Source organism: Caloenas nicobarica, chromosome Z (assembly GCF_036013445.1).
Source record: "Caloenas nicobarica isolate bCalNic1 chromosome Z, bCalNic1.hap1, whole genome shotgun sequence".
Classification (NCBI taxonomy): Eukaryota; Metazoa; Chordata; class Aves; order Columbiformes; family Columbidae; genus Caloenas; species Caloenas nicobarica.
Window position 1 is genome coordinate 54,873,406 of NC_088284.1, and position 15,461 is coordinate 54,888,866.

Here is a 15,461-nt window from a genome sequence, read left to right on the forward strand (position 1 = left end):
TGGCCGGCGCCGGGCGGACGGCGCTCTCGCGATGTTTCAAAGGACGCGCGACTCCTATTGGCTGCTGGGACGCGCGGGGTTTTTGGGGGGGCTACGCGCGGAGAGCGGCCTCACCCTTTCGCAGCCCGCGGCGGTGGGTGCGGGGCCGTCCCGCCGGTGCCAGCTGCTCGCCCCGGTAAGTGCGGGTGGCTCAGCTGCGGGCGGGAGCGGCTGCGAGGTGCGACACCCGCCCCACTACCCCCCGCGCTTCCCCTCACCTCCCTCACTCGCCTCGGCCGCTCGCCTCCCCTCAGCGCCCGTCAGGGCCCCGGCCCGCAGGAGCTGGGGCTCTGTGTTAGTTAAGTAACTACACAGTGTCTTCTGAGCGGTGGAGCTCTGGGGAGAGCTTGCAGGCGGAGTGTTTTTTCTTTACTGCGGTGGGAAACAAAACAATCCTGGTCTTTCTTAACTATTCTCAAGGTAATTTTTTTTTCTTGTGCTCTGTAGGGAGATTGAGCACCTTGGTCATGCTTTCTAAGGATTGAACACCATCCAGACACAGGCAGTGTAATATTTCTTCAATATTTTTAACAATGTTCTGGATGCAGGAGTTGAGTGCAAGTTTGCTGATGATACCAAAGTGAGAGGTGCTATTGACTGTCTTGAGGGACAAGAGGCCTTGCAGAGGGATCTAAATAGATTGGAGCATTGGGCAGTCATCAATGGCATGAGATTTAACAATAACAAATTCTGGATTCTGCACCTAAGACAGAGTAATGCTGGGCACAAGTATAAATTGGGAGAGGAGCGGCTGGAGAGCAGCCCTGCAGAAAGGGACCTGGGGGTGCTGGTTAGCAGCAGCTCAGCACCAGTCAGCAGTGTGTGCCCTGGCAGCCTGGAGGGCAAACTGCGTCCTGGGGGGCATCAAACACAGTGTAACCAGCTGGTCAAAAGAGGTGATTACCCTGATGTATTCAGCATTGGTGCAGCCTCACATTGAGTGCTGTGTGCAGTTCTGGGCACCACACCTTAAGAAGATGTGAAGGTCCTTGAACGACTCCAGAGGAGAGGAACTAAGCTGGTGGAAGGGTTGGCACGCATGAAATGTGAGGAGCAGCTGGGGGCTTTGGGTTTGTCTAGTCTGGAGAAAAGGATGCTGAGGAACAACCTCATTGCTCTCCACAGCTTCCTGAGGGGGAGAAGTGGAGAGGGAGGTGCTGAGCAGTTCTCCCTGGGATCCAGTGGTGGGATGTGTGGGAAGGGTTCAAAGCTGTGCCAGAGGATGCTTAGACTTGACATGAAGAAGCATTTCTTTACTGAGAGGATGGTCAAACACTGGAACAGGCTTCCTATAGAGGTGGTTGATGCCCCAAACCTGGCACTGCCTTAAAAATTTGAGGCATTTGGACAGTGCCCTGAACAACACGCTTTAACTTCTGGTCAGCCCCAAATTGTCCAGCCAGTTGGACCAGATGGTCTTTGTAGGTCAAACCCTGGACTGGGTCTCTAGATAACAGTGATGTTTGAAGCTAGCTTTTTGTTGTCAGATACAGAGCTTTCATCCAGTTACAGTGTAAAAGTCACCCTTGTGATGCAAGTGCTGACAGGTCCCAGCTTGGTTCTGTTGTACATGGGGTCTCTTCTGTTCATACTAGTGCTGATGAAATGGGATAATAACTTCTCAGGTCAATTTCTAAAGTAAACTGGCTATTAACAGCAGCATCCAGAGATGTAAAAAAAAAAATATAGAAGAAATATATATAACAATGTACTTCTGTTTTTTTTGTTTGTTTGTTCTTGGTTTTTAATCCATTTGCTTTCCATCCATAACAAAAGGATTTCAGTTATTGTTTCTAGTTAAATCAACAGAAAAGGAAGAGTCACCAAGCAGGGTTGCTTGTAGAAGTCTCCATACTTTCTTCTTACTCCATGATGAGTAAACTGAACACACTTTTTATGCTTAATGGAACTTTAAATATTGGAAATGCATGTTTATTTTTAGTATCTATAGAAGGGTTTTTAATTTTAATTGCTTCAATGTTGTCACACTTAGAATAGCAGGACTTTAAATTGAGAGCAAGTTTCTATATAATATGTGTAAGAGATTTGTCGTAACTTTAGCTGTTGTCAGAAAAGTAAATATGTATTTTTGTCTTTTGTTCTAGGGAATTCACTTTCCTAACTTAAAAGAACAATGTCTGTATCTAACATTGCAGCAAGAGTGGAAACTTGGCTTTCATCCACATGGCATGTTAAAGTTCCTTTGACATGGCTGGAAGCATGTATTAGTTGGATCCAGGAAGAAAATAGTGGTAGTAACTTAAGTCAAGCTCAAATCAACAAGCAGGTATTTGAGCAATGGCTTCTTACTGATCTAAGAGATTTGGAGTATCCTGTTTTGCCTGACTGCATATTAGATGATCCCAAAGGAGAGTTGTCAGGCTTCTACTCCATACAGATTGATTCACTGGTTGATGTTAGCCAGCCAGCATATTCCCAGTTGCAGAAGCTAAGAGGGAAAAATACTGTAAATGAAGAAGTAACAGCCAGCACTCAGGGATTCCAGAAGTCCTTGGAAGCAAATCCTGCTCGAATGCTGATGCTGCAACTAACAGATGGGATACATCAAATTCAGGGCATGGAATATCAACTGGTGCCTGTCCTCCACAGTAATCTTCCTCCTGGAACAAAAATCACTGTACAGGGTAATATTGCATATCGTCTTGGAGTCCTTCTGCTTAAACCAGAAAATGTGAAACTGTTGGGGGGTGAAGTGGATGCTCTTCTGGAGGAGTATTCTCAGGAAAGAGTCCTTGCTAGATTAATTGGAGAAACTGAAACCCCTAATTCTGTTGGACAAGCTGGTCAAAACGAAATGGTTTCAGCGCCTGTGGGTGAGCTAGAACAAACTCCAGGCCCTTCAGATGAAGAGCTTTTAGCCAGTCTTGATGAAAATAATGAATTTGCTTTAAACAATGAAACACCTTTAGAAAGTGGATACTGCAGCAGAAGCAACTTTAGTACAGCCTCAGGTTCGCTTGCTGCACACAATGGAAATGTTTTGCTACGGGAATCTGGGAGTCCCTTGCCTCATTCAGATGAACAAGTTTCACCTCCTATGCAATATGTTGATGGCTTTTTAAATGATTTTCCTTTGGAAGACGACTTTCTTCTGGAAGAAGAGATGCAAAGAGAGCTGGAAGAAGTGCTGCCAGTGGTCGTGAACAGAAATATAGGTTTAATTACTGAGAAACTTCCACATAGATCTAGAAGCTCCGGCAATTCATCTTTAAATGGCACTTGCGAAGAAGATGATGTGAGTGAAAGAGTTAAGCCTGTAGAAGCTACCAGCAAGCAAAATACATTCGTAAGAACAGTATTTGATGGAGATAGAAGTAGTATGAGTAGCTTTTCACAGCACAAGAGCTTACATCAGGCCTGCAATTCTCCAGACTTTTCTTTGAAAAATCCTCCTGATGAAAGGCAGAATGATACAGACCTAGGTGAGAACAGATATAAATCCCAGCACACTTGTGACAGCAGGCCGTTGAATGATGACCCTGTATTTTTCTCAAAAATGGATCCAGAAGCAGATCAGCAGAAGCATGATTCACAGACCTTTCCTTGCAGAGCAGTAGAAGCACGTTTAGATTTTGGTTCTGCACCTTTCACATATATTTCCCTTGTTCTTGGAGAAAACCCACAAACTGTTACAATTCTGAAAGTTAAGTGTTTTATTGTTACTCTCACTGGAAACCTCACAAGCAGCAATGGATCCTGGGGTATAAAGGCAAAAATTTCTGATGGTTCAGCTTATCTGGAAGTAGATTTTGCTGATGATATTCTAACAAGTTTGATTGGCTTTTCAGTGCCTGAAATGCATAGGCTGAAAAAGGATCCAGCTTTACGTCTGAAGCTTAAGGATGGTTTAGAGAAGTGTCAAAAACAGCTAATAGATCTCTGTTGTTTGATGACTATAGAATTTAATCCACTTCAGTCTAAAGCCACTGTATTAGTTCTCCAGGATGCTGATGCAAGGCATCTAGAACAATTGAAGAAACGTTTGAATAAATAACGTGTGCAAACTTGCGGACTGTCTGTTAGGAAACATTTAAATCAGATTCCCCCGAAGGACTGAGGAACATTAAATTTTAAAGTTAAGTGGTATGCCTTTGCTCTTATAAGGAAAAAATAATGGAAAAGTGAGGAGATGAGTTGTTGGAGTAAAACTTAAAGTTTGTGTCTTATGGTGATAGTATTGAAATATACTTTCAAGTATTTGTGTCTTAATTTAAAATACTCATGTATCATTTTCATTCTGCAAAATGACCTGTGTCTTTGGTGATCTGGAGTAGCAGAATCTGTCAGGAAATGGATAACAGCGAACAAACCATCTCGTTATTGTACTCTTCAAGGATAATTATCTGATTTTTAAAAGGTAGCTGTAGGAGATTGACAGTCTTTTCTTTGAGGAAAGTGGTTGAGTAAATTTAAACAAAGAATTATTGTTTAAATGCAGGCACTTCTGACTATGCCAACCTGAAAACTTGAATACATATTCAGTGTGTACGAAACTGAAGTGTAGAGAAATTAGAGATTTTCTTCTAAATGTTCAGGTGTGAGGAGGGAAAAAACCCACAACCCTATATATAAATGGGATAAAAGTATGTATATATTTTAAAAATCAGTCAACCAAAAAAAGAGACAAATATTTTAAAATCTTTCATTAACAGAAAAGGATTATTATAACATGGGGTATATATTTTTGTCATGTTAATGTTAGTCATTGCTAATAGTTTCGAACCCACAGGCAACCTTATTCATTAACTCTTATGATTACTTGTCAAACCTCTTCACAAAGTAGTTAAATATTTGTGCTACAAACTTGTTGTATATTTAATGGTGGTCTTAATTTTGATTATTTTTTTTAATTTCTGCTTTTAAAATGTATAAAAATAAATATATTAAAGTTTTCATTTAAATTTTGCTGAAAGCTGTTTAGTCACTTTAAAAGAAAAATATACACCTTGTTAAGTGTATAGAGTATCAGAAGTAGTTTCATTGGGGTTTTTTTGTTCTTACTTTTCTTTCTTCCTGCCCTTTTGCCTCCCCCCCCGCCTTTTTTTATTCCTTTGAAATGAGAAGAATTAAAATTCTGCCAGGGAAGGGGACCAATGACAGGAGGATTTTACACAGTGTTGATAGTGTTTGCAAAGAATGTAACATTTGTAGCCAGGAGAGGGGTTTTTCAATTGGACAGTCAGTACTTTTTTTCAGAGCTTTTTCTTTCTCTGAACAGTATCTGTTCTGCCCTGTCCCCTGTTGAGAAGCATCCTTTGAAACTCCAGGTGACCTAAGGAAAACTAGAGGTAATGTGCCAAGTAAGGTAAAGATGGATGAAGGTGGAGGAGGGCAAATCTGGAGCTTTTTCAGGCTCAAGGCATGAGCTTTTTTAGGCTTTGTTTTATACAGTTTAGAAATGCATAAATTCCTGTGTCCTTTTCCTTCCTCTCTTCACACTCTGGAGAGAACCTGAACAAACTATGGCCCCATGAGTGATCTTTGGGTTTCTTTACTGAGGCTGTTGGGAATTGCATATCATTTAGTACTGTAACAGCAGAAGCTTTTGCCTTTGTGAAACCTATATTACTGCATCTTTAGTTACCATTTCAAAAAAAATTGCTTGTTAGTAGGAAACTGACCAAGCTTCATCTCATGTAATCCCTGTAAAAGGCAATACAGTTAATCGTAAACCTTTAGTGCAGTTTTATGGAAACATTTCCTTTAGGATGAGTTATGGAAACTTCTTTTGGAAGTTTTGGCCTTACCATGCAAAAGGATGGGAGTTGTTAAAGCTCAAGCTAAATGAATAATCTACAGATTTCGTTCTACTCGTGCAAAGCAGAAGGAACGTCATTCAAAGCACAGAATCAAATTAAGTGTTGTCCTTGTTTCAAATGAAGTCACACCTGCCCCGCTTTCTGCATTTGTGTGAAGGTTTAGTCATCTCTGCTAAAAGCAGTTTGTGCATCCTCTTTCCCGCTCTGCCCCCACTGTTATTTGTCTGACTTTCCCTTCTCCCCCTCCTCCTGTTGTCCTTGTCTTCATTTTCAGGATATTCTTCCTGGAAGGCTACTCCTGTGCCTGCTCTCCAGTGCAAGCAAGAAGGTAAATCTCAGTACTGCTAGCTGTTTAGAGCCTGACTGCCCTGCAGGTATCTCAGTGCAATTTGCTGGTGTATTAAGATTCCAGATCTCTGTCTAAGCTTTTAAAATTAAGAAAAGCATTACATAATTTTTCAGACAAGAAAAGGAATGAAATAAAGTGATTTTGAGAAAGCAAGCTTAATTACCAGTGTGTCAAACAGAAAATAGCACGTGTGTGGCTGTGGGTACCAGTCACTGGTTCGTTGCCTTATCCACTTTATTTGGTCTCGGAACCGACTTCCCTGTTACCAGTCTTGACATTTTTGTGCTATGCGTATGTATTGTGTGTGTACATTGTCTCAGTATGTGTTATGTGTTTATATTGCCTCAGTGTGCACGTCCCAGTCCTTCAGGTAATCAGAGTTCTTACAGGCTGAATTCAGAGAACAGGCTGCAACCCAACTGCTGGAGCAGTGATTTGGAGCAGGGATACGGCCACTCTCCTGCTGCGGAGTGCCACAGAACAGCTGTACCAGATGCTGAAGGCAGTTGTCCTGGCAGCTGCTCTCAGGAGTTACGTGCAGCCTTCTAGCAGAAGGCAGTTACTGCTCTTTCTGTTATCTCTGCACTGTTTTACAAGCTTGCTTCTTACCGGTAACATCTCAGCTGCAAAGTAGACTTCTGCATCTGCAGGGTGTCTGACTGTGTGCAGTTTCAGAAGCTGTACTCTTCAGGAATGTTTTCATATTGATAGGAAAAATAAACTGGTTTTTCGGTGCTGATCACAATGCAAACTTCCAACTAACTAAGTTTTAAAGTATGAAACCTACAATGTCCTCACACAATAACTTGCATGTTATATTAATGATGAAAGTTCGCTCCTCCTGCCTTTGTTATTAAAGAAAATGAAAACAATAAATTGGCTCTGGTGGTGCCAGGTAGCTGCATCAGAATATCCCATTTAAAAGCTCAATCACTAAGGCAAGGTAGTAGGAAAAAGAATCTCAGAAACTTTGCTGCACCCTACTTCCTTTAAATTTGTTCACTCTCAAACTGTAGAACAAGGCAGTGGCTAGACCAAACAATGTGGTGGGTTTCTGGATAAACTAGGCTGGCAAGAGCAGCTCGAGGACCAGCCTAATCCTACTGGATACTAGTTTGGCCGCAATGATGCATGCCATTATAACCCAGCAACTTCCTTCTTGTTGAATTAAGGCAGTGTCCTAAGGAAGGAACAGCTAGTTGAGATAATGTCATTTTAAAGTATCAGTTAGGAATGCCATGGGAATTCTTGAAGGGTGTGCTGTACTGCTCCAGCACCATGACTTCACACTGTAAAGGATTAGATATTTCAGGTCATATGAGTAGGAGAAATTTTTCACAGTAACTGAGTATGAAACTTAAGAAGATAGAACAGCAAATGTAACATTTAGTTCTAAATGTAAAACTCTGTTTCTTAATGTCTTGCTATAATAATGCTGAGCATTTCTGTTTAGAATAAAAAGGTAATTACTTGCAGCTTTTTGTTATAGGGAGGGAAAAGTGTTGTATAGTAGAGTACTTCTGAGTTATCTGCTGGAAAGCAAATTTAAATGTATTTACCTGGGAGGGAAGGGCAAAAATAACTTTAAACTGTAAACAGTACCTCTCATTTCACATCCAGTTCTGTTCATTATGGTCCTAGAAGGAACAGAACACCAGCAGTAGTGACAGCAAACGAGAGGTTAAGGGCATCCTGACATTGCAATTCTCTTCAATTCAACAGAAGAGGTAGAAGTTTCCTATAAATCAGCTTCTCATCTAAGTGCATATGTTGCATACTTTTGTATCAGTGTGGCACTTTTCGATATTTTTTTCCTTAAGGATGTTTTTCCCTATTTACACTTTTTCTAACAGGGCAGAATTGCAGTGTGTTGCTGTTGGAATCCGTCCTGTTTCTGGTTCTTACCCTCCAGGGAGTGGCGTGTGCTCCAGCTCCCTGACCACCTTGGCAGCCATCTGCTGGCCACCTGCTTCACTGTGTCAGTGGCTATCTTGTGCTAGGGAACTCTAAATAAGACGTGATACTTCACATGGAGCCTCACAGCTGCTGAAAGCAGAAGGTAGCTCTCTTTTGTGGACCTGCTTGCTGCTCTGATAGAACCTGTTAAGTGGCTGGTTGTCACTATGGCATGGCCATACTCCTGACTTAGGTTCACCCTGTCCACCAGGGTAGACGGGTCTTACTCTGCAAAGCTTTCTAACCAGTTGGTTCCCAAACCATGTTGTTGCATGGTGTTACTTCTGCTAAGATCAAGGACTTTGCATTTGCCTTTGTTGAATTTAAGTAGGTTTCTATCAGTCCATGTGTCCAGCCCATGTGGGACTGGTTCTCTAGCACTTACCACTTTATTTCATTTTCTTCCCCCTGCTACTCCCTGCCACGTGTGGCAGCTTCTCCCCTGCTTGGCCCATGTCTACACAATCAGAAACCTCATCCTAAAGGGAATCGGGCCGGGCAGACATGACTTGGCATTGGTAGACCCACGCTGGGTTTTCCCAGCCGCCACCTCCTTCATGTGCCTAGGTATGGACTGAGGGAGGATCTGTTCTAATCTCTGCCCAGTTGACAGTTTCCTGGATCTTCCTCCCTGAAGATGGTTGTGACACTTGCCTTTTTCAAGACATTAGGAACCTACGGATTGCTGTGACCTTTGCGATATCATAGAGAGTGCCCTTGTAGTGCTGTGAGCCATCGCCCACAGCAGCACCTTGCCTAATCCCATGGAGAGTGTGTGTATGCAGAGAAATAACCCGTTTTCACCAGGAGGTGCTGGTACGTGTGATCTCAGTCTCAAAGACACTTGGACCCTGTAAAGTACCATCTAAAATGCCAGTTATTGGAGCTAACACTTTCAGATGAAAGCAAGGCCAAGCAGGTGGCATAATCTCTGGTAGCAAGTGGGAGATGCCCACCAGCTCCTCTGGCACCAGGCGCTGCCAGAGCTCGTCCTGCAGCTGGGAGGTTTGTGCTGCCACCCAACCTGGAGCCCGCACCGAGCAGGCACGGCACAGGCCAGCAGCTGCTGGGGTTGACCGTGGTGTGGGTCACTGCCCCCTTGGTGTGTGATGGTCACTGCACTCCCAGTCCCATCCCCTGCAGTGGGTTGTACTGCCCTTCTGCAGGGCCTGTTGGTGGCCTTGGGGAAGTGGGAGGCCAGGGAGCGGAGCTTAACTGGTGCAAACCAAGGCGAAATAAAGTGTTGGGTACTTCAGTCTTTCCCACGTCCTTTGTCAGCAGGTCCCCTCTCTCACTCAACAGTGAACATGCTCCTGACGCACTTACAGAAGCCTTGTTTGTCACCCTTTTCATGCCTATATGCTTGACCAGTGTCCCCATATTCTTCCTCTTTCACATCTGGGCTCAGTCGGGGGTTGCCTGCTCATCTGTGCTGGTGTCCTGCTGCACCAGCTTGGTTTTCTGCACTGTCCTGTTGATGCTACATGTTTTTAATAACTACATTAGCTTTTAATCGTGACCTTATTTTCTAATACTAGTGTTGTAGAACATAGGTTATAATATTTTTAAATGTAAAATAAGATGGATTGGTGTGAAATAATCCTCTATCTCCAGCAAAATACTATATCTGCTGTCTCTGGCAATGGTGATGGTAGGTGACTAATCATGAGACCAAAAAAAAAAAAAAAAAGGTCTGGTTTTCTTCTGTCAGGTAATACCAATTAGGCAACTATTCCCAATTGCCTTTAAAAACTCCTGATTCAGTGATCATTGTTTTGTTTTACTATTCAAGAACAGAACTGGGAATTAGTTTGATCTGATGATATTTTCATAGCGGCATTTATGATAAATTAGGTCCTGGGTACGTGTGCAAAAATTAAAAAGTTAAATACTTGTGAATACTCATAGCTAAGTACTATTTGTCCATATGTGCGCAGAGTTAATCAATCTGCATAGAGAGAAGCAAATGTACTAAATGCAGCAGGGGTATGTGTTTATCCATTTTTAATATATTTTTCTAATAGTAATTTATTCTCGTGACAGAGATGTGATATGCTTTAACAGTGTACTGTATATTGATGGAGTTCTTACAAACCCCCTGTCTTGTAGGCAGGAATTTAATATTACAGCCTCTGTTGCTGTTTCTTTGTAGAGAGAAGCTTTCTTTAAAAAAGATTTTTTTCAGCTGCGAATACATCAAAATGTGTGATAAGAAAAATATTAATGTTTTTATAATCTTAACAAACTGATGTAAATGCGTTGTTCAACATTATTTATTAACTCATTATTTTGTGAAATGAATAGTTTTGAATCTAGAAATCCAATATTATGTGTACTTTACCACTTCAGATCTTTCTGAGAAATACATTCAGTTTGTTCATATCGTATTATGCCAAGGATTTAAAAGTTTAAGAAAGATGTTCCGTGATGGAAGTAAGCAAACCAAATTTTTATCATGATGGGGGCGTATTCTAATATTTTGTCAGCTAAGATTTCGGTTTGGTCTGATATTGGGAAATTTGGTGTCTGCTTTTCTGACTTAATTTTGGAAGAATAAGACATTGTTAGAGGAGGAGAATTTGTTAGTGGAAAAGGAAAGGGTAGTTGAGGAGAAAGTCAGGTATCTTAAATGAAGTGTATTTTAGCAAGGTTTCCTTACTTAAGTAGAGAAAAACCAAAACCAAAAAACCCAACAAAACAAAACAAAAACCCCAAAATATCAAATGAACAATATTTGAAAACCAACCAACCAAAAAAAACCCCACACCAAGCATCATTTGCCAGTTTTAATCTAATTTGGTTTCTGTAGAGAAATATATTTAAACTAAGACTGCTGCTCTAGGCAAGGCAGCAATGTTCTTTACGGATGTGTATTTAATGTTGTGTTGGTGGCATGCACAGAGCAATTAGCAGCAAAATTTTATTGGGCCCTCTCACAGCAGAACTTATCTACAAGAAGTGCTCCTTAATATTTCCTACAGTACTTACAAATTTGTATCTCAAAACTCAAGACTGCTGAGGGGTTTTTTGACAGTACTATCTCATCCAGCATATTGTTGGAAGCAAAAACTTGTATATTTGTTCTACAGAAGTCTACAAATCATCCGGAAATCTTGGGTGACCTGATGCCTTTCAGGCACAGAAAGTGAATTTGTGTGGTTCTCATGGGGGACAGGTTGAGTGCAACTGCATTGCTTGTGATACAATTGATGCATACTGGCAGTTGTTGGACATTGTGTTGTTGATATAAAGGTGCTTAAACTGGTACGATTTGTGCCATTTCGCAGAAGCTGTGTAATAACCCTAGTTAATAAAATTGTGTCTGTGTTGTGCCTTAAGATCTAGGCAGAATTTGGCTGACTGAAAAAAATTCAGAACCTGATCATTTCATATCATAGTCCTGCATTTGCTTTAGATCTATATGAACCAGCTTGCCAATTAAAAGAAGTTATTAGACCTTACCTGCCTCTGTTTTCATGCTTGCACACCATCTTCTTTGTGCTGGCTTAAAAACTATCAAAAATATCACCATAATGCTGCTGGGTTAAAAATTCTCTTCAGTTTCTGGGTGGGATTTTAGCTTGAATCAGTTCCCTGAGATACAAGGGAGAAAATGGTGGAGGGGTGGAAAGAAGCAGGGGAAGAGTGATGCAGAGCTGTGTATGTGGGTTTAATGTGTGTGAAACCACAGCCGCAGTTCTGCTGATTGACAGCAACAGGCATCCTTTGAAACCAGCAGGAGGAAAATAGGATGAACATATAGGAAGAGGCCAAGTTACGAACAGAAGGGAAGGAAGCTAAGAAGCTGAGTTCCGAATATCACAATGAGAACAAAGCTTATTGCACCCCCTGTTTTCTTCCGCAAATCAAAAAATGGCTTTGTTAGGGACAGGAAAGAAAAATAAACAAAGGAGAAGGGGAAAAAGGGACACTCAAAGCTGCACAGGATGTTGAAAAAAAGTAAGTGATTGCAGAAATCCCAATTCAACTTCAGGAGAATCTAAAAATGAAAAACATACATATTTATACTGATCAAAGATACCGGTGAAGATTTGCAAAATAATTGGAAGGAACTGGGTAATTTGAGGGGCTTTAGTGTCTACACAGTATTTCCTGTTGGAATTTTCCTAGTCAAAAGAGAAAGGAAGGCACAGTGAATCATTATTTTCTCATAAATGTTCTAGTGAACTTTAGTTTCTTATGTCTGGACGTGCTAAAGTATAAACTGTACTTCTGTGAATGAATGCAGAAATAATGCCTGTGTAGTAATGATGTCTTTATCTCTCTGAGAGGTAGTAACCTATTACTGTATTCTATAAACAGTCTTGAATGATGGCGGTAACTTAATTTTTTGCAGCAGAATTTAGGAGGGCATGCAATGCAAGTGTTACTCAAGCAAAATGAATGGAAGGCTTAGGGTTTTTTTTTCCCAAGAAAAAAATAGTGTGTTTCGGTGTATTCTGGACCCAATTCTACCCCATTCTGTGGACTCACTGCAGTAAATTCAACGCAGTGAGTACAGGGCCAGTTATGGCAGATTGCCCATCCCTCCATTGGCTGGGAAGATTGCTTGCTTCTGGGTACTGTTTGGGAAGTTTCTTTTCCCTGGGTTTCCCAATGCAGAGACTGAGGCATGGATTGCAGAAATGCTTCCAAAATAAATAACTTCTTCACAAAGTACAGTGCAGACCAGCTTGAGCTGGGTGTCTCCTGAAGATGGACCTTGAATAAAGATAACCTTAGGCAGTTATACCCTTACAATCTAAGCTTCCCACCCACGGCATGTCAATTCAGGCCAATTGTAACATTAGAGTCTGAGGCGTCCCCATTCTTCATTGTATCCCTTAATTTTCATCAGGTGGGCTGTTTCTTATCTTTGTGGGTTGTTGTTTGTCCAACCAGACTAGATGTCAGCCAAAGTCATGTCCTTCAGTTGTTACTTTGCACTTGCAGCTGGGAAGAAAAGTTCACAGCAATAATCAAACATGCTTCTGTTTCATCTTCTCTTAGACTCTTGGGTTCCTATCTCTGGGGATGCAGCTCCCCTTACCTTCTGAGGCCTTTTTTGTGTAAGGAGGCAGAAGGTTCAAAAGTTCACGGCATGCAGTCTAAGCAGACTTACTTATGCTAAGCAAATTCTGTGTAAGCAGTTTCTAACCAAGTTCTATAAGAAGCAGTATACAAATAATTCAATAAGCTAAGGCAGTTTGTTCCCTAACAGTACTAATATCCCAGTTCCTCCAAGTTGCATAAGTAAAGAACCAACTGGATCTATTTGGTCAGCTCCTTAAGTTATTAAAAGACAAACAACCGTGCTGATATTTGTACCATTGTTTACAGCTGCAAAGAGCGGGAAGGATGCTCAATGCTGAGTTTTCCCCTGATGCTTTTTAAACAATGCACTTATCTGTTCTTTATTTCTCCAAGTATCTTCTCCAGCTGTGCAGTTATAATTCAGCAGTATCATGTACTGTCACTTCTGCATTAGTAAATACCTAGGACCTGCTGAGTAATTATGAAATAAACTCATAATGAAATGCAGCAAAGGGTTCTAATTAAATTTTAAAGTTGCTTAACAACTATTCTGCTTTAAATGAGAATTTTCCACCCATGTGTCCTAATGAGTTCTCAGAGTACATTACTAAAAATACATAAATGTTATGGTAAACACAAAACCTGATTTTCCACACCTCCGGTGTGTAGAAAACCATTTGTAAACAAAATAAAGAAGAACACAAGAATTCAAATATAAACTTACATTGGAATACTAGGGCAACTATATGAAATTAAAAAAAAACCCCAATAAACAAAAATACAGGAAGCCTGTAAATGTTGACACCACAACCCATCTAATTGAGTATTTTGTCTCTGCAAGTGTCTAGTACCAGGTATGGAGGGTAGCATGGCAAGCATATAGTGCTGCCTCCTTGATTCTTTCAGCAGTCTCTGGCTTGTGGAGCCCCTCAGCCAGAGGTTATATACCTTTGCACTTAATAGTCCCTGGTGGAAATCAAGAAAATGCAATAACTGGACTGCACTTCCACCAGAAGCTTTGGTGAATATAAAATGTTGGCTGAAAATGTGATTCTTGTATACTGTCTCTGATTCAAGGACTGCCCAACTTACATTCAAAGAACAAGTATTTTGTAAATATAAGATGTATTCCCAGTTTGCTGGCATTGCTACCCTTTTCTGGTATAACACAGACCTTATTCAGCATAACCTGGTTTGAAAAATCCGATATGCTCACAGTCACTAATAGAAGTACAATTAATGCAATAGACCATAAAAACTACTACCAAAAAAACCCCAACAAGCCAAAAACCTCTACACAAGTTAATCTGTCTAAGCATGAAAACCAACTACTTTCAGACACTCACTATTTGTAAGTAGCATTAGATTTATCATCATAATATGGATTAATAGTTGTTCGGAATTCATAGCAATACTAGATGAAATGGTAATGATAGTATTCATTTGAAAGATCTTTTTGAGAACTGCTAACTTCAGTGAAGGTAGACAGAGCCATTCTAAGGAAAATCTTTGTTAGGTCAGAGAAACAGATACACAGAACTAGTTATGTTGCTAAGAACAAGTATCTCCATTACACAGAAGCCTTACCAATAATTTGATACTGTCTTCCAGTTTCTCACTTTCCTGTTGTGTATACTGCTTATACTTTTTTTCTCCCATTATTTACCTGTACTGTATTATTTTCCTGAACTGGAAGTTCTTTAGGATTTGTAATATTTTTTAAATTACATATTTATTAACTAAAGTGTCTAATAATGTTGGTCCTGCTCTCGTTTGGACTTTCTAAGTGTATCATACTACAAAATGTAAAACAACATTACACTAAGAATCACAGAATCATTTTGGTTGGAAAAGACTCCTAAGATCACTTAGTCCAACCGTTAACCTAATGCTGCCAAGTCCACCACTAAACCATGTCCCTAAGCACCACATCTACATGTCTTTTAAACACCTCCAGGGATGGTGACTCAACCACTTCCCTGGGCAGCCTGTTCCAATGCTTCAGAACCCTTTCTGTGCATGAATTTTTCCTAATATCCAACCTAAACATCCTCTGGTGCAACTTGAGGCCATTTCCTCTTGTCCTGTCACCTGTTACTTGGGAGAAGAGACTGATGCACACCTCACTTCAACCTCCTTTCAGGTAGTTGTAGACAGCAATAAGCTCTCCCCTCGGCCTCCTTTTCTCCAGGCTAAACAGCCCCAGTTCCTTCAGCCGCTCCTCATCAGACTTGTGCTCCAGGCCCCTCACCAGCCTTGTTGCCATTTTCTCAACTCTCTCCAGCACCTCAATGACTTTCCTG

The 15,461-nt window shown here is 41.0% G+C and overlaps 1 protein-coding gene across 1 annotated transcript; it reads left to right on the top strand.

Moving 5' to 3' along the window:
- Positions 1 to 102: 102 nt before the first annotated feature.
- RMI1 (RecQ mediated genome instability 1) lies at positions 103 to 4,834 on the top strand. The gene is made up of 2 exons (XM_065657160.1): positions 103 to 175; positions 2,145 to 4,834. Exon 2 carries the CDS (start codon positions 2,174 to 2,176, stop codon positions 4,052 to 4,054), a length of 1,881 nt encoding a protein of 626 aa, XP_065513232.1. The 5' UTR covers positions 103 to 175; positions 2,145 to 2,173; the 3' UTR covers positions 4,055 to 4,834.
- The last annotated feature ends 10,627 nt before the right edge of the window (positions 4,835 to 15,461 follow it).